General features: G+C 39.0%; 2 protein-coding genes and 1 long non-coding RNA gene across 4 annotated transcripts in view; 1 reads left to right on the top strand and 2 right to left on the bottom strand.

The window, feature by feature from the left end:
- LOC138033827 (nuclear receptor coactivator 4-like) overlaps nucleotides 1-8417 on the bottom strand; it is an 8918-nt gene extending 501 nt beyond the window's left edge. The window contains exons 1-2 of one of the 2 annotated variants that reach the window (XM_068881684.1): nucleotides 8218-8417; nucleotides 1-2527 (exon numbers count right to left, since the gene is read on the bottom strand). The exon at nucleotides 1-2527 is cut by the window's left edge and continues 501 nt beyond it. In XM_068881684.1, the coding sequence (XP_068737785.1) occupies nucleotides 868-2523 (1656 nt within the window). In that variant the 5' untranslated portion in view covers nucleotides 2524-2527; nucleotides 8218-8417 and the 3' untranslated portion in view covers nucleotides 1-867. Of the gene's footprint in view, nucleotides 2528-8045; nucleotides 8190-8217 lie in introns of those variants that run through there. The other variant, XM_068881685.1, reaches the window with a different exon arrangement.
- A 6632-nt stretch (nucleotides 8418-15049) lies between these two features.
- LOC138033835 (uncharacterized) overlaps nucleotides 15050-20000 on the bottom strand; it is an 11937-nt gene continuing 6986 nt past the window's right edge. Inside the window, exon 3 of the long non-coding RNA XR_011128672.1 lies at nucleotides 15050-15339. This is a non-coding gene — a long non-coding RNA (uncharacterized lncRNA). The remainder of the gene's footprint in view (nucleotides 15340-20000) is intronic.
- LOC138033833 (uncharacterized) lies at nucleotides 16304-17963 on the top strand. Its single transcript, XM_068881692.1, has one exon. It carries the CDS (start codon nucleotides 16547-16549, stop codon nucleotides 17288-17290), a length of 744 nt encoding a protein of 247 aa, XP_068737793.1. The 5' UTR covers nucleotides 16304-16546; the 3' UTR covers nucleotides 17291-17963.

Raw genomic sequence — 20000 nt, 5'->3', positions numbered from 1 at the left:
CTGCATCTAATCACTTTTGAAATGGAGTCTTGGCAAGGATGTCATGAATGACAAGTGTAAGAATTTTCATCTTGGAAATAGACCTAGTCTACATGTGATAAAAGACCCTGCATCCAGTCACTTATTATGAAACTTTAAGAGATCAAAATCCAGGACAGGCATGGTACCAGTAAACTAAGTTACTGTTTGTAAGACTTTCCTGGAGAAAGGCAAAACTAAATTATTTCAGCCACTTAAAAAATTCTTCTCTCTGCTTTTCAAGTTCTCCAGGACCTCTAGATCCTGAACTAGATCCATGACTGCCACATGTACATGTAAATGGCAAAGGGAGGAAGGAAACGCCTTGTTATGCACTCAAATTGTTCTTAACATTAATTCCAAATTTAGCAATTTCATATCCTTCTAACAGAGAATGAAGCAATAAATGTAGTGCACAGTGGGGGGGGGGCTGACAACTCTAACAAACGCTGTTTGAGCAATACTAGATCTTAACATATATTCTAAGATTTCATGCCTAACTTACCGAGGTTAACCTACATGTAAATAAAAATATTAAATAAAATTTCCTTCGATGTCCCGATTTTTTTCTACAATGTCCCAGAATTATCGCATGTTTCCTGGAAAAATTTCCAAGTCTCCCATTTCCCGGAGAAATCTCCAGATTCCCAGAACAATTTTGGCTTTGTCCCCAAACAGCGTTTGTTAGAGTTGTCACCCCTGTTATTACTTGGAGCCACCATGTGAGATCATCACACAAGTTTACAGTATCATATTCTAGCAGACTCTGTCCATGACATCATTGCCAAAGTTTCATTAAGACTGAAAAATTAGTTCAACACACACAAGGGACTGGTTACCAGTAAAGTCCTAGTAAAGTTCTTGTGTCGACATAAGCCAGCCATCTTTAGAGCCTGCTACCTGATCAAACACCTTGAAGAGTCCCTTGGAACACATCCTTGGGCAATTCTTACACTTCTCAGATGAACTACGTGCAAGCCATTTACAAATTCCACTGTCCCTTGTTGGTTTTAAAAGCCACTGGTCAGAATCACCTGTCTGACCCCTGCTGAAAGATTTCACGCTGCTTCCTGCTGTCTCGTCAGCCTCCTTATTATCAAGCAGGGATGAACTTTGGCGCTGGAGCCAATGTTGATTCGATTGAGCTGCCAAGTTTTCTTTGTAACTTCCAATACCACTGGTATCATTGGTAACAACACTTGACTGAGAATTTGAACGTGTAAGCAACCACTTATCATTATCTGGGGGTTCAACAAGCATACTTTTTGATGAAGTGTTGAATCCACCAATGGCTTTAGAGTCTTCTTTTCGCAGCATCAGCCAATCAGATGTCTCACTTGAGTCATCTTCCACTTCTGTTAACTCTTCCTGTGAACTAGATTCAGAACACAGTGATGGTATTCCACATGAACACTCAGAACAGGACTGTGTGCTGTTACTTCTCAAGAGCTTTGAAGCCAATGAGGGCTTCTTCATAAGCCACTGACTTGAACTTGAAGCAGCAATTTTACGATAAGTTGCACTGATGGGATTGGTTGATGATTGCTGTATTGTGCTAGTACCAGTTGTCTTGAGCCACTTGCTTGAATCAGACAAGCTTACGACTTGGTAATATTCAAACAAGCCAGAAGAAGGGGCTGGGGCATCTCCACAATTTTTGCGAGACTGCAAAAGCCAACCCTGGATTTCAGCTTCTTTGTCAACATCAACCTCCTTAGGGTTCAAAGCTTGTTTTCCATTTTCTGTTTCTGTTTCCATGGCAAAATCTTGTGACTGGGACTTGACAAGCCAGTGTTCAATAGGATTCTCAGGAATTGAAGCCATGGTGACGTCTGCTGTGGTGGTAACAGTGGCCTGTTTAGGTACATGTAGCCAATCTTGGATATCAATTTTGGCAGAGTGCATCTCTGGAACATCTGGCAAAGAGTTGTCACAGGTATTCTTCATGAGCCAGTCACTGGATGATCCAGGAGGTGAATAAAAAGTTATCTTCTTTCTGTAAGGTTCTGCCTGCTTGTTGAAAAGAAGATTATCTGATGCTACAACACCAAACTTGTGAATAGACTCCTGAAGCTGAAAGTTGCGTGCAAGAAAGCTGATGGTATTAGTTTCTTCTGGAGTAAGATTCAAATCACTTAAAGCAGACAGGCTTTCTCTGGCACGGTACTCCAGGCTCTCTCTATCAAGTGTTTTCCCACCTTGCTCTAACATAGAACAAGTAGACTGCAGTCGACCAAGAGCCCTGTTGAGCTCTGCTTGTTGCTGTCGCAGCACATCCTCTTTGATATGCTGCACCACCTCCACTTGTGCCAGGAGCCAGATTTCTCTGTTGCGCATTGCCTCAAGATGGCGACTAACACTGTCACGGATTTGTGATTTCACATCAGACGCTGTTGTCTTTAAGCTCTTCTTAACTTGACCCACTGCAGCAATAGCTTTCTGTAGGATGTCTACATAGGACTGCACCTCTTCCACCAAGTTGGTAAAGGCCTTATTTGACTCCATGCCCCTAATACCAAGAAACAATAATTAACAATATTATTATTGAAACAAATGTACATATTTGAAGTGTTTTAGACGAAAGAGAGAGGTGATCCTTGCACTTATATGGACAATTATTATTACTAGTTATAGCTGTCGCTAAAGTGCCAACGAGCCAAGCTTGCGTGATCTGGCGGCTGCAAACATCACGCGGCGTACTCGTGCGGCACTCTCATTGGTTATCGCTACGGTCAACATTTCATCGCTTTGGTCTACATTACAGCTTTTGGTCTACATTACACTCAAATTTGAAGCGCTTCTGAGATTTCGTCCGCCTAAAAATCTTCTCGCGGCTCTATAAGCTGCCGCCTCGCCAGGCCTTCTGTCTTCAGAAGGCCTGACTCGTTGGCAATTACTACCACTTACCCCATTGACACATGGGAGTGAGACTCAACAGATTTACTCTGTCTAAGGCCAGGGCCCAGTTCCTCAAAAGCCGATTAACGCTAATCTATGATTAAAAATTAACCAAGCAGTTTATTTCTCTACTCCCAAATGCTGTTCAATGCAGATTTTCGGCAGAACTTTACATGAGAAGACGTCAATCTTGAAAAACAAAAATAAGCAAAAGAAACTTTCACCAAAAAGTTGAAAACGTGAAACAAAAGTTTATGCTAATCCTGGATTAAGTTAATCGGCTTTCGAGGAACCGGGCCCAGACGATTAACTTTTATTCATCAACTGGGGCATCCTAGGTCGTTTGAGGTGTCAATGGGTTAAGCAGTCAAAAATCCATCCATTAACCCATTCACACCTGGGACTAAGACTTGACAGATTTTACTTGTCAACTGGGGGCATCCTGGGGCATTTGAAATGTCAAGGGGTTCGTTAATGTAAGTAGTAGGGAATTTAAGATCTACGACGGTGACGGTCGACAAAAACGTCACCTCAAAATATAACTTGGCTCTATCGTAAGTCTTTCGCAATTATTCAGTCTAGTTCGCGTCATGCAATGTAGGCAAAGTATCCTAAAAATAAATCGGTACGATTTATTAATTTTTAATGTGCCGCAGCTGAGCATTTTCCCATTCTTTGAATATCTGTACCTTGACAAAACATTACATCAGATGGGAAAAACGAGAATATCACAAACACGTTGGCAATGGAGATTTCAAAAACTTAAACCCAGACTTCCACAAAAAACCACAGGTGCACTGACTAAGATCTATGTGATACTCCAGCTCCATCACCATGTGATTGCATCTCAAAAAGGCACGCATTAAATTGTAGAGGGTTTCCTAATGGGCAACCAAATTTACAGGGTTAGTTGCCTGGCTTTTGAAACAGGGACAACCTGGAATTTCAGCACTGTTATACCACACATTAGCTAGCAGAGTGCTTTTTGAGCACTCACCTCTGGATCCAGATCTGTTTTAGTGGTTTATTTAGGTTCATTGTCAAGCCTTTCATAAACATCTGGACTCTAAAGGTCAACTTTGAAACGACTGTCTGGCATTTTACTTTCACCTGTCATATTTGAGGTGACAGTTGGCAACTGGTTAATAAAGAAACTGACAGAGTGGATTGACATCAGCTAATCACAGCACAGGATGTGGCCCTTTTGGCCAATTTAACCACAGTGTTTGAGGACAGTAAAAAGCCAAACCTTTGATTGAAATTTCCATGATGGAGTCAGTCTGCTTAAGTAATGTACAACTACTCAGTGGGAGCCTTTTTAAAGCCATAGCAACTTTGGGATAAGTAATGAAATTATCCCCCTGAGAGGGCAAAGGTGCATCATAATGATATAAAAAAAGCAGCTACTACATGAAACACTTGGCTTAAATAATCATGAAACTTGTCTTTGTTGACTGTGAGGTACCATCCAACCTTAAAATGTTGCCATCTGCCTTATAGTTAGATACACCTACACTTTTTGTAATACTGAGGGACAAAAAAAATGCCATCTTATTGATATTGGACACCCTGTACATGGACAAATATTATTTGTACAACCTAGCGGTAGTACCTAAAGCCTGGTAGGGCATGACGTACAAGATGTAAGTATTTAAAAAACATGACCACAGTTATAGGAGAGTCATATAAGCACACAAAATAGGATTCATCCCTATTTTATGCCTGTGTTTATGACAAATCCCTATCTGATTTTTTTAACAACACACAGTACCACTCAGAAATATGTTAACCAAAAAACATGCACAAAACACGTACGTGCATATAACCATACATTGTACGCATATACCGAAAAATGCCTCATTACCTAGCTTATTGTTTTGCTGTTGTTGGCCAGTAACTGTTCTAAAGAATAGCTTGACAGCACTAAATACACACTGTAGTACATGACTACAACCTACATGACGAAGACACACTTTCACAAACAGTTGTTGTGTTCGGAATACGAACCCACGCACGGATGTTTCTTTCATCTGTAAACATGAAGTTCATACTTTTTTTGAGTGTTCTTTAATTAATATTTATTTTCGAACCAGCGTGTTCTATATTGAGTGAATGAGCTCAAAACTAAACCAGCGTACACGTTCTTATCAGCCGCTGTTGTCAATTTCGGCCCTCAGTCCATGAGTACAGCAGTTTGTTTTTTATTTTGTAACCATTGAGTTGTGAACAATTATTTTATTTAATTTTCAAAGGATATGTTGTCTGCAAAAGTACACAATTCAACGATCAATTTGACTTAAAATTCTGGCTGTATCTCACAAAATAAAATTTCTACAAGTGAAACAACTTTCATGTGTGAGAGAGTGCGACTTCACATTACATGTTTCACACTGAAAAGTCTTTAAAGATTTTTTACTTGGCACTGATTTTATTCAACTTAATTATCGTATATTCCTTTGAAAATTATGACCGTTCAAAAATTAAAGCACTAATATTTATATTGTTGTTTGAGATACAAAGTGTGCAATTTTTATTGTTATTGTTAACTACAATGTAGATAAGATGAGTTGCAGTACTTTGGAATTAAAACTATTGGAACTCTGATACAAATCTGCGAACTATGTATTATATTGACTGTCTCATTGGCACTTAGCGACAGCTATTACTAGTTGATATTTAACCATGATCCCGTAGGCGTGCATTGGATATGAGATGACAGCCAATTAGGAGCTTGAGCACTGAGCTCTCTTATCATCTCATATCCAACTTGTGCGAGTGAAATAATAAATGTTTCATTAAAAACGCCCACAAATTATGGATAAATCTTGCACAAAAAAAAAGATACATACAGTTATATTTGTAGCGCATGGTATAATTATATCTCAGAAACCATTATGGCTAAACCAATCAAAACTCTAGAATCACTTTGCTTATTGCTTTAAGTTTAGTTGTTTATTTATTTCTCTTCAAGATTAACCTTCAGCTTGAATCAAATTGGTTTCTTACACCCTGCATCTCTAAACTTTAGACAGAGAATTACTTGGACCGTAATATTGCCTTAGCTTCACCATTCAAGTTTTCAAATATCCGAGCAGCTCTTTTTCTTTAGTTGTAAGACAATCTTAGTTTGCATTATTTGGAGTAAAAGAAGCTACATTAGTGAAAATTAGCTCGTCATCATACTCATTTGAAGTCTGCTAAGTAAACTTTTAAGGCTGATGTTGTTCCTTGAGGTAGAATAGGCCTTAAAAATAATAATTTTATTGGTTTTGCCCATCAGTGATCCCCACATCGGAAAAAAATGAACATATTTTCAAATTCTTTCGTACAGGTTTTTCTGTTTTTTGGTCAAATGAAGAAAATTCAAATAGGAAGTAATCTACAGAAAGATTAATGGCAGCCACAGAATATCCAGGACAGAAAAAAAAAATTATGACAGCAGCCATCTTTTTGCAGTCATGTCAACACAACACATTTCTGACATGTCCTAGATTGTTAGATAGTATTCACGTCACATTCCCAAAACTGCACAGGTAAGCCATGGGCACAGCGTTGACATCCTTACTGCAGCTGTTTTGGAAAACAAAATGATATTCTTCCTCAGGCAACTAAACTGTGAGGCTTTGCAACCAACCATTTAAAACTCAAGGTGACGCCTGCAGTTTGTGAAGCTCTTAAGCCACAATTGGACAAAAGAACAAAAATAAGAAAACTAATCACTTATGACTGTTATGCTTACTTCCCTTCAGTTGACTTTCTTATTAAGTTAATAATATTTATAATAATAATATTGCTATGATCTAGAGTGCTTGGGACGAAATATAATGCCAGTGCCACGGACCTAAACAGCTTTTCGAATTGTTGTAGGCCTGTCTCTTAATTGAGACCATGATATGGAAGAGTTTCATTTCAAGGCTTCTAAAATTACTACATGAAAGTTAATTAAGTAAACAAAAAAAAATTGTAGGCTCGGGCTGGCTATGCCCGAGTGCCTGTGAATTGATTTATGACTTCCAGACTAGCCCACACACAAATGAACCTTTGGGTGGTCCTTATCCCAGCTTCTTCTACTCTTACGTACAATGTCCCTTTCAAATCCAAGTTACTTCCAGACACATTGTCACCACTTTTAAAATAAGGACAAATTTTCTTATTTCGGGGTTGTAATTTTAAGATCACACAGAATCTGTTTTAAAGTAAGAAAGTTTGTCTTGTTTGTTTGTTTGTTATTTATTTATTTGAGCAGGTTGAAATTTTGGCAGCTATTCAGCTGACGTGGACCTGCTATACCCACCCACCCATATACTCACAGAGGACAGCCACAACACCGGGAACTTCATCCCCTACTCTTCTCGAATAGTGTGTGGGTTCTTTAAGCCCCATTTACACGAGCAATTTTTCCTTGACAAGTTTTCCTTGACAAGGAAAAATTGCTCGTGTAGATGGGGAATAGTGGACACATTTTCCTTGTCAAGGAAAATCTGGCGTGCTAGCTTTTCCTTGACAAGGAAAAATTGTCAAGTCTGAAATTTGCTCGTGTAGATGGACAACAAGGAAAATGTGAGAAGGAAAACTTGTCATATTTTTCATTTACACTACCAAGGAAAACTTGTCAAGGAAAACTTGTTAGTGTGTACAGTTGGCAAGTTTTCCTTGGCAAGTGGAATTGCTCGTGTAAATGGGGCTTTAACGTCCCACAGGGAACTAATGAACATGGAAGATATTTGTGAGACGGGGCCTACGGTTTATAGTCCTTATCCGATTAGACTAATTTTAGGATGACACTGAATATATAAAAATTTAAATTTGAAACTAAGCTAATTTTTCTTATTTTAAGAACATAGGAACTAAAAACTGGAAAGGTCATTCTTAATTCAAAATTCATCATTTTAGAGTGAATTAAGTAGGCGAAGTACAATGTATTCCATACGTTTTCGTCGCAGTGAACCCACCTTCGGGGCGCTAAGAGGGGTCGTAAGAGTTGTCGTAATTTGTTACAAGGCTCTTGCTTTTGCGACAAAAATGAAATATAAGCTTAGCTTGAATGGTAAGCTTACATACACGACAAAACGAAATACCTTTCACAACCTCTTCAGGTATTTTAACATTCACAATGTTCTATAACGTACCAGAGATTATCCAGCCAACACCAATTCCCAAGTCACAATCAAAACTGACTGTAAAGCTCAACTACCGGTAGCTTATAAAATCGGAAGAAATCTACCTCATGGGTGCTTTGTTAACATGATGAATTCACAGGATCGACTTCCATAATCTACCTCTAAAACGCATGAGACTTACTTTCACTTCGTTAATCAAGGACTGGTCCGAACTCCTGTAGCAGCGTTAATCTCCGCAGGTATCCTCGATTTTTCCGCTATGAAAGGAGTTTAACCTTTACACGACCTTCGCTTAAACAAGCCGGGACGAAACATTTTCCACTTTCACAAACAGAGAAGCAATTGTACCAATCACAGACTTTGTAAAACAAGGTTAAGACGTTGTGATAGTACGCCAACGATGATTGGTTAGCTGAAGCAGACAGAGCGTGTGAAGGTGCACGATTTTCTTTGTCGCGCGTACCTCAGCAAAAAGTGTGTTTCTCTATGATTTAACATGCATATTTCCGAATATGTAACAAACAGGGGTAAAATGTTCTTTTTTTACCTTTTATTTCCATGAACGCATTTGAGTGGACGTTCCTTGCCAGCATTTCGATTCTTGATCCCAGACCTCTTCACGTTTTTTGTCTGAGACTTCAAGACTCTGGGACCGAGAAACCAACTAGACTTTCCATGAGGGTAAACTGGTCTGCCTTTGGTGAGTGTTTGTACTCCTCAAATGTTCGTACTTAGTCCCAAACACCCTAACAAATTATCAGTCTGGAAAAGAAACACTATTTATTATTAAAATAGCAGAGTTTTGAAGCAAGCAAACGTGGACAAGCCAGGGAAGCTTTTTTAATTTTAAAAGGTAGGACAATTGATCCCAACGGTCTTAATATTCGCGAAGAAACGTATTAGATTTCAGTTTATTATTTTGAGTGATTTCCGTTATTTTTCCGTGACTCTTAGTATTTGAATTCAAAATCTTTGTAACTGCCATGTTTTATCACATTTTTTCCAGTATTACGTCAACATCCATTTACTATATATATATGTAAAATTGTAAATGGTTTGAACCCAGGAGTCATATCATAAAGTAAAGTACGATCGTCCGGGTGAAGATACATAGAAGCATAGAAGCAATTCAATGTAAACTCTCATTGTACCTGAAGAAGGCTGGTTTGGCCAGCCGAAATATAGTGCACCACTAAAATCAAATCTACGTTGTATCGGCTCTTGCTTAAAATATTTAGTTTCTCAAATTAAAATAGCCTCTTCTTTGTAACTAATTGTTGCATAAATTAAATTTGGTCAAGAACGTAAAACTTCACCTAAATGCGCAGTAGATAAGCTTAACTTCATTTTACACCAGAATGACGAAACAGCTCCCATATCAAATTTCAACCCACGTATGCAAATTAGCTAATATTTTCACAACACGATGAATCCACAAAGGCAGAAAATCTCACCAAAACCTTTTCTGATCTCCTACACAGGGAAAAAAATTAAAAAAAAACCCAGCATAAATATTATAAACCTCATTCATAATGGCTGAATAAGATATTCTTGTGTGTTAATGCTAGCCTCGCTACGACGAGCAAATTTCAAAAGCAATTTTGGTTTCAAAATGAGATTGGGGGCAGTAGGTCTAATTAGCACCATAAATACAAAGGAATGTAAAAGTGGTCGCCCGTTACTTGCTGGTGCGCACTGATGCATGTGACGTCACGGTTGCCATGTTGGTGTACAGAACAATGCAGTAAAATGTCTTTTGAGAATTACGAAAAACTTGTGGCGCCATTTTCTGTTTTTTTTTTTATACAATGAATGAAATGATTTATGAAATGAATCATATATTGTACACAAGAATGTTTGAGCATGCGAGTGAAGGAACGTAGTTGACATTTCGTTTGAAGTGAAGAGAAGGGATACGTTTATTCAACTGTTGGCCTTGTTACAGTCCCACCTTAGTGAGAATTTTTCTCTGCCCTTGTGTAGGCCCATTTCCGTTTCTATGGCTAACGCTCAAGCGCTAGTTGTTCAAGGCCGGATAACTTTTTCCAGAAGAGTAGGGCATGGAGTTCCCGGTGTTGTGGTCTGTCCTCTGTGGTATCACGGTGGGAAGGATAAATGCTTGCAGATACTAGCTACACCAAGCTACTCTAAAATCCGACGGAAAATAAAGATATGATGATGATGATAGCTCACTATCCAACAGTTTCAATCTGTGCAAAGACTTAAGTATTTGCTCGCATCTGAATATAAGGCCCTCCCAGGGGTTTTGAGGAATAAGAGAACATGGCTAATTTGAAATGGGGAACAGGGAAATAATGACAAATATATATTAGGGAACAAGGGAACATAAATAATTTTGGGGATCGAAAAGTTGGGAAAAAGTTTGAAAGTAATTAATTATTTGGGGAACAAGGGAGCACAAGCAAATTTTTAAAGGGAACAAGGAAACAAGGCCCCCCCCCCCCCCCAACCCCCAACAACTTGTGGACACTCTAACCAACTGAGCTATGAAGCCACTGCCGTTGGGAGCTGGTCATTTGTCGGCTCTATCGTTCCCGTAATAAATGAACCCACAAATCACCAGCTCCCAACGTCAGTGGCTTCATAGCTCAGTTGGTTAGAGTGTCGCACCGGTATTGCAAGGTCACGGGTTCAAGCCCCGTTGAGGTCCTGAATTTTTCAGGCTTCTCTACGCAATTGTTAAAACTGCGTTGAACTTCATAACTGCGAGGATCATAGCTTCAATTAATTTAAGTAATATAACGTACGCTGGGGACCTAGAAATGTAGAAAAATCCGTCCTCTTTATTTTCCGTGGACTATTTATTGCACTTCCTTGCCCAGGCCAGATCATTGAATATTTCTCCTTCAAGAACTTGAAAAATGGAATGATATTGGAATATGATTATTATTGATATCATCAAAGGCTCTTCGTGAAAGACAAACGCTCTGAAAGCAAGAGAGAATATATTTGCCAGTAAGAAAGCTTGTCTATATATTGGCCAGTGGAAAAGAACCCTTCCCAATAATTGTTCCGACTCTAGATCCAGTGATTGATTTATAATCCCAGATGCGTTATTGTAGTATTTTCGAGAACTAAACCCGACAATGAATCATCAGTTTTACAAAATGTAATTCAGTTTTCGATATCACTGCTTGACCTGACATGCCTGTGAGTAGTAAGGATACCCGTGTGATAACGCTCGCGCCTCCCACCGCTCCCACCGTTTATGCCAATCTTACTACGACAACATGAGTCCATCGTGGTCCGGTCTCTTGACTACGAGATCTTCCATCGGCTGGGCTCCATTCCCAGAGTTGACGTCTCAAGTGGGTTGAGTTTGTTGGTTCTCTACTCTGCTCCAAGAAGTTTATCTCCCTACAAAGTGAGCAAGCTACACATTTTGAACACACGTTTCATGATTTTGAATCTCGCTTGCTTGGTGGGACATCGAGATAGAAGAGCCGAAAGTCGACGATTCATTTATTTATTTATTTATTTATTTATTTATTTAAGGATTTGTACAAAGTAGTGCCGGTGCAAAAATAAAAGGACATACATATATATAAGAAACCTACTAGGTTTAAGCACCAACACTTCGATATCACTGCTGGTTGTTTCTCCTTTAAATGCCTTGATGAGAGGTCAACAGCAGAACGATATGCAAGTTACCTGTTTAGTCGTTTGGAATACTGAATCGTTAAGTGATGTTAAAATTAACGAAATAAAGCAATCGAAGTATAGAATAATTTATGGCCACCCGGAGGCATTTGTTGGAAAATTGTGTAAGTTATTGGATTGCGACATCTCATTGTAGAGTGGCAAGTATTTTAAAATACTTTTAAATAAAAGAGAGTTAAAACTCTTATTTTATGCGTCCCGTAATTTATATTAGTATTAGTATTGTAAACCACGCAAATATTGCATTGTAAACAGTGTTAATACCATGTTTTAAGTAGTGATTAGATTGCGATAAGGTCAGTACTCTGTTGTGAATGGTATAATTACCGAGTCGTAGGTAGTATTAGTATTGTTAATAGAGTAAGTAGCATGTAGTGTTAGTAATGTAAGCAGTCCAAGTAAAATATGATTAAAAAAATAAATTTGAAAAAAAAGGTATTTAACTCTTGCTTTTATTTCTTTCCAGTTACTTCAGTATATTGTAAGGCTTTGCTTACCATGTACCTTCCTTTTAGCTTGTCCCACCCTCAATTTTGAGGTGAAATTTTGTGAAGAGGTTAGAAATTATTAAAGTGAAGGGCGACAATGTTTGTGTTATCATCATTTTTATTTTGTCACATTCAGATCATCCAAATCCTGCAGAATTTGCATGTAGCTTTCAAAACTGTAAAATTAGCCTACACCATATGATCCACAAAAAATTACTAATGCAGAACGAGGGTGCCCATGTCACGTGAAGACTGTGTCTTGTACAACTTTTCCCAGCTGAAATGAAGGGAAGAGAAAAACAACAGTCCATAGTTGAGGGACAAACACTCGAGTTTACACAACATGTCTGAAAAAGAATGAATAATAATAATAATATTTAATAATGATAATAATAACAATAATAATAATAATAATAATAATAATAATAATTATTATTATTATTATAGAGCAATTTTCAATTGAGTGTCGAAAGTAATTAGCTAATTTCTTTGGTTTTGCATTACTTCTCTCAGTGATTGGTTCAAAGTTCTCGCGCCATTTTTTAAACCAATCAGAACCTGGAAGTAAAACCAAAACCAATCGTGGCTCGCGCTTGCACATTTTCCCGCGCTTTGTGTCGGCTACGTGTAATTACTTCGATTTTTGATTGGTTTACTGGATTGTCTCCTTCCTTTGTGATTGGCCAAAGTAATAACTTTGCTTTTGGTTTTACGACATTCGATTGAAGCTCGCTCTATGCATCTTACTTGAGAAACTATTACAATTTACTGTCAGTAATAACTTTGATGGTCAGGAAATAATGAATTATATTGAGGTACAATGAATTCAGTAAGATATAGCAATTATAATCAAGAATACAGTATTTAAAAAATAATTTATATGATAAGGGAGAAGGTGATATCCTTGTAATAACAAGTGGAAAAAGCCTGTGCCCTGTGGGGACCTTTAATCCCAATAAAATACCGTTGTTTTGATCGCCGTTGACAAAAAGGCACATCCGAACACTGTGAACACTTTTCGATATTTTCGCGGTTCAAGCTGGTCTTTTTCGCCTGTGACTCGCTTCATACGAGTCTCTTCAATCAACAATTCCTGTGAAGGAAGTGTTGCCAGTGACAAACCGCGGAATTCTATAATATTCGTCACCTTCCTGAAGCACTGTTAACAGAGTTTTCTCGGCAAACCATCGTCATAGTTAATTTCTTTTCCAGTTAAAGACTGAAGCACGTTTAACAATTCCGGCTCTTTAATGCTTTTTTTCCCGAAAATATGTACCGGGTTGTTTCTAACTAAAACCGTTTTGTTACAACAACGACAACAAATATTGGAAACGTTGAACACGATCTTTTTAGGAGAGCCTTCTCCAAGTCTTCCCAAGTTGAAAGCACGGCTGTTCATACCGTACCGCCAACAAATACACACGAACATTTTCACTTCCGCTTAGAAATTCTTTGTTTTCCATTAGCCAATCAAAAAACTCGAAAATCGTATATCTCCAGAGCCCTTCGTTTTTCGTGCCAAGGCCCCGCCGGTTAAGAGAAGTGAAAAGGGCGATGGGAACGAGAATGATCAAGGAGGCGACAGAAGAAGCTTCATGCAAGGACTACGAAAAATAATGGACAGTTTCTGAGAGAAATGAAAGAAACAGAAAGTGAGAAAAGTTGGAATTGTCTTCAGAAGTGCCATGTAAAGAAGCAGACGGAAGGTTTTCTAATGGCAGCACAGAGTCAATCTCCGAGAACAAAGGTGATCAAGGCCAAAATTGACAACACACAGGAGGATTCACTTTTCAGATTATATGCAACAAGAGTGTTGAAACTGTCAACCATCTTCTGAGCAAATGTCCCAAATTAGCACAGTCTGAATACAAGCGACGACATAATAATGTTGCAAAAGCAATACACTGGGATCTCTGCAAACAGGTCAAAATAGAGTGCGGAGAACAGTGGTACGAGCATAGCCCGGAACCAGTTGTTGAGAATGAGAACGCGAAGATCCTATGGGACTTCACAATTCAGACGGACAAAAGGCACCCACAGAAGAATAGAGCAGATATTGTAGTGGGCGACAAGAAGAAAAGAGAGTGTCAGACCCAGGAGATAGTCGCATCCTGCCGAAAGAGGAAGAAAAAACCAAAAAGTATCGAGACCTTGCAGTGGAGGGTACTTAAGGCCTTGTGGAAAATGAAGAAAGTGACTGTCACTCCGGTTTTAATAGGAGCGTTGGGTAGCATAACGAAGAATTTCGAGGACTCTATGAAGAAGATTGATGTGGGCCTTGGGCCATGCATGGTGGAGTAGACAGTCTCGGTAGGATCGGCAAGAATCCTTGGAAGAATCCTGGAGTGCTATAAGACTACTTGTTGCAGTCAGTCCGGGACATGCCCGACTTCAAGGACTCGACTTGAGTCAATACTGGCGCTTTCTGTCGGTCTCATGCAAACAGTAGATCTGTTGTGGTTGTAGGTCCCTGTATTATTATCATCATCATCATCATCATCATCATCATCATCATCATCATGATTGTTCGATTCTCTCTAGTTGTCGGGTGTTCTACTGGGTAATGTTTGTTGTGTCTCGGCAACTCTCCGTAGCTTAAAGACACAACACTTTCATTATTTCAGGAAAAAGTAACAGAGTTAAGTAAAATAATATTGATCGCTAAGGCAGAACTGGAACTCTGGAAGAAAAAACAGGAAAGTTACAAAATTATTATAAGGAAGAAAGACCGAGCTCTGCTGTTGGAGGAACGCAAAAGGATCTCTTTTTCTGAGAAACTAAATATTTTAAGCAAAAGCCGATACAACGTAGATTTGATTTTAGTGATGTACTATATTTCGGCTGGTCAAACCAGCCTTCTTCAGGTACAATGAGAGTTTACATTGAATTGCTTCTATGTACATATATCATCAGTATATATATAGTAAATGGATGTTGACGTAATACTGGAAAAAATGTGATAAAACATGGCAGTTACAAAGATTTTGAATTCAAATACTAAGAGTCACGGAAAAATAACGGAAATCACTCAAAATGATAAACTGAAATCTAATACGTTTCTTCGCGGATATTAAGACCGACAGGAAAATTGTCCACGGTTGCTTGCTTCGAAACTCTTTTTCTGAGCTGGTGACCTACAAGGAGAAAAAAAGGCACAGTTAGGGAAACTGAAGGCGTGTTATATCTATGTTATGAGGTGGTAGAGGATCGTCCTAAGTACCAGAAGATCACAAAAACGAGTACTGTAGAGAATGACGATGCTAAATTCGAGAATATTCGAGGAAGCTGCTTTTAAAATATCCTGGGAGAAAAGGGGAACTGGTAACAAGGGCGCAGAGGGGAACTGGTAACAAGGATGCTGAGTGGTTGCAAGAGCCAGGAGGGTGCCGCACCGCACCACTTGAAGAGCCATAGCGTCGGACTTAAAACATCCCCGACCGAAAAGATCCTCCAAAAGGAAAGAGATTGAAGTGCCCCAGACAGGCTTGTAAATCATTGGTGGAAACCAGGAGCCCATGGAAACGTTTTACGACGAAGTCACGCAAGCGTGTTTGGCCAAGCGAAGACGAATACTCCATGTGGTCCTCGGAAGGGAAAGCACTGGAACATTTTGTGAAGGTGTGTGCGAACAGACAGGGGGTCAGGGGGTTGCGCATATCGTTTGAAATTGCCGTGACAATCACAACATTCACGCTGTGTCTGAATGCGTCAGGACACGCGAACACAACAATTGACCCTTGTGACATCACGTGTTGAGCCTATTGCAGCTTTTATGTGAAGACATGCAGAACGCCATGATGCAGCGTTATTGTGTCGACAAATACAGAAAACCCATCACTCTGCTAATGGTTGTCATAGTATGGCACAATCCTCCTTTGTCTTGTATTATTATCTGTTTCTTAAGACTACAACTGACTTGTAAACTGAGTTGTGATTTTGCTATTACATGAATAAGCAAATGATGATCTTACTAAGCATAGCTGTTTAATGTTTCAATCAAAGATAAGATGAGGTTAATTATTTATTTAACGCAAAAAAGCAATTAGCATAATTTGGCGTGAGGGTGTAAAATGATACCTGGAAACAAATGAATATTTGACATGACAGTCCCATTGTATAGATCTCGTTAACGACATTCATGGGTCACGAATGTAAATTCAAGACGCCGGTTGCACAAGGGAAAGAACTGTCTCAATCCATTGCCGGCTGAAGTCAACTTTCGGTTTTTTTCGGAAAATTATTATCAGTTTGGAAACTTTTTGGATGAACTAGTCATGGATTTCACCTTCCAGTTTGTTATTTTACCAAGCAAGCAAAACGAGAGTAAAAAATGCACCAGAGATGAAGCAACAGTTGCAAGTCTATTTAGCCTTTAACTTAAATTTTGTCTCCGGTGTCTCCACCATGGATGGTTTTAAAAGCCGTAACTTTCCTCGAAACAGAAAAAACCAAGGATCCCGACGATGGGGAAGCGAAACAGACATACGGCAATCTTCCCTTCCACCGATACAAAGTAACGAGAAATGTGGGAATTCCAACTTTAAGTGGATATCAAACAACAGTGCGAAATACTCGTATGCAAACAGACCTCCAACACCTAGTCCTGGAATAACAACAGATTCGGTGTTTTCTTTTGGGAGAACATCAAAAGTGTCAACGTCAAGTTCCTCTCAAAGGCTCTCACTTAGCTTGGACTTGCGGCCGACCGTAAAAGGAAATGACTTTCGCCGGCACAGCGCTGGTTTTGCCGATCATTCTCCCGAAACTGAATCGTGTAGCCCAAGGATGTGTGTTAGGAGCCTTCCGTCAAGCCCAAGCTGGAGTCCGACAGTTCAACGTAGCCGAAAGCTCCATCATCGGAATTTACGAAGATTGGCAAGCGATTCCAGTGAACATGGCGAGGCAAGAGATGATCGTATAATGAACTGGATTCGTGATGTTTCACAGAGCACTTCACCATACAATCTTAGCATTGACGGTGATGACGATGAAATGTTATTTGCTTGTTCTTTAGAAAAGAAGGACGAATTGGGATTTAACGGCGTGAATGGACTTCCAGTTATTCAAGAGGGGCGAAAAGCATAAGATTGTTCTAAGACAATGATGTACGGACCTAAACAAGATTAGTTAGCGCATTGAAAGATTGAAATTCTCGTGAAAGTTCACCCCCGTGTGGTCGAGACGGGTACAGTGGATTTTTCGTTTAGCTGTGTTTAATAATTGAACCAATTTTTCTTAATCCTACCTAACATTCTCAATATCTGTAACTGTTAAGCTTAAGACAGCATAAATCAAACTAACCGTACTCAAATAAGAGTGCTTATATTTACTTATTTTGCAGGTACAATAGAATGAAACACTCGCGATGAATTAATGTGAAAAAGAGCTCATAAACTTGAACATGCTGGTAAATCATCATTTATTTTGCGTTTAAGTTACGGACCTAAAGCAAATACAGCTTATAAGGTATTGGTATAATGTCTTTACTAGGACTACGTAGAACTGGTTTCAAACTAGATATTTTATTTGCAAATCGGACTGAACCTAATATTTTATTTTGCGGTGTTAATCTCAGTTACTATAAATGACAGACTTTTAACCCCTCTATCCTTTGTGTGAGAGAAATTTCCCCATTTTCATTCTGTGCGAGTACTTGGTATTATTTATAGTTTGTGTGCAGTTTTTGTACAGGCTGTGGTTTTCTTTGTCTTTCTGACACCGTTTAATTAAGACAAATAAAGTCACTGTGTGAAAACAATTTCAATATTTAGTATTGTGCTACAAAGATCTTTCTCCGAGCGCTAGCTTGGACAAATGACATTTCATCAAAGCTCGTTATTCTTGGAGTAGACTGATTATCTTGCATATATTGCGTGCATGCTTTGACCCAGGGGTCAAGGTCCCTTCCTCCCTTCATTGCCATGGGCAAAGTATAATGTCAAATGAAAATAGAGATTTTCGATCGCACACGGATTAATACCTTTCTGTGCCCTTGAAAAACGAAACGTAATTTGTTTCATGATTTGATGGCTCAAAGTGTCTGAATTTCAGATGAAACTGAACTTTTGACAGTCAGTTAATTTAATGTCTCTGTTCCTTATGTTTGTGTGCTAACTTCTAGTTATGATCAAACATTGACTCCAGTTGGCGTTAATGGGGGAGCACTGCCTTGCGTTAGGTTAGCCTGTGCGACTTCCGGCGATTGTGTGACAAAGGAACCTCACTTATCTCCCCAGCACTACGAGCTGAATGCAAAACAGCACGTGCTGGATCGGACAAGAGTATCGGTTAGCAGGCGATATTCAAAAGGCAACGCAGCCAACAAGATTGGGGGAAGTCGCTGCGCAGACTTAACCGCACCACACAGTAGTGTCCCGAGTTTATTGACAGACAACGAGGCCCAATCTCGACTCCAAAGGGAGGGAGGGAGGGAAAATCAAATCGTAACCACACTAATATATAGAGAGCTAACTGCGCTGAACAACAGAACATAAGTGATCTCTAAATATTTTTGACATGCTTTTATAGCTAGACAAATGTCTGCTGGCATAGCCAGTCGGAAGAGCTGTACTACGAGAGAACTTAGTGTTACACGTGCCAACTCTTAGCCGTGAATAGAGCTTTGAAAAAAGCGCCAATGCCGTGGATCGTACTAGCCTGCTAGAGACAACAAAGCTGCGAAGTTCGAAGGAAAAATACAATAAATCCTTAGTGTTTGCTGACCTTGGCAACTAGACGGCACAAACGCTACATTGAAAACAGAGCCGCCATGAAAGGGTTACAGATAGTATTGTCACGATCCATTAACTACATTTTACTTGCGTGACAGTAAAATTGCCTTTTAAATTTATTCTCTCGTTGTATCAGTTTAAAACAATTGGCCAAAAATAACTTCAGTTTAAAATATTTGTATAAAGAACAAAAAATGTCAATTGCGCTGAGTCGCACATTAAACGTCACGAGACGAGATGGGTATCCACTAGAGAACGAAGAGGACGAAGAAGTGGACGTAACACTGATTCATTGGATATTTATTATAAAGCTTTCCCGTTGATTTCAAGCCTGAAGAAAGAAATGATAGGAATGTAATTTAAATCGACTATGCACACTTATACAATAACAAAATTATATATATAAACAATACATACTTAATTGATCACTCCTCATAGGGGCTTTTCAGGGCCAATGAAACACAATCAACGAAACGACGGAACAGAACAACAACAACTGTTAAGAATCCCAACTGGCCGGAGGCAAACCAGATGACTATTAACAAACAATTATTATATTAACTTGCACAGTTCACTAACTAATATATATATTTTTTTCATTTACCAAAAATATGATATACATCCTCACAGCCCGGCATTTATATAACGGCGACATTTGTGATTTCTTTCGTCAATATATACGAGCGATGTAGAAAGCCAAAAGGTTGGTCGGAGTTAATCATAATACTACAGACGAACAAGTAGCCACTAACCCATTGACTTAACGGCTACCTTTCCATCGGTATAGTAGTAGAAAAGAACAAGTCGCCACTAACCCATTGACTTAACGGCTACCTTTCCATCGGTATAGTAGTAGAAAAGAACAAGTAGCTACTAACCCATTGACTTAACGGCTACCTTTCCATCGGTATAGTAGTAGAAAAGAACAAGTAGCTACTAACCCATTGACTTAACGGCTACCTTTCCATCGGTATAGTAGTAGAAAAGAACAAGTAGCCACTAACCCATTGACTTAACGGCTACCTTTCCATCGGTATAGTAGTAGAAAAGAACAAGTAGCCACT

The sequence above is a fragment of the Montipora capricornis genome, chromosome 14 (genome assembly GCF_036669925.1).
Source record: "Montipora capricornis isolate CH-2021 chromosome 14, ASM3666992v2, whole genome shotgun sequence".
In the NCBI taxonomy this organism is placed as follows: domain Eukaryota; kingdom Metazoa; phylum Cnidaria; class Anthozoa; order Scleractinia; family Acroporidae; genus Montipora; species Montipora capricornis.
Note: the sequence above shows the minus strand (reverse complement) of the source record. Positions and strands in the feature narration are given on the sequence as shown.

Bases quoted from the DNA above. Each gene is read 5' to 3' on its own strand.
- LOC138033833 (XM_068881692.1), top strand. From the start codon at position 16,547: ATGAAGCAACAGTTGCAAGTCTATTTAGCCTTTAACTTAAATTTTGTC.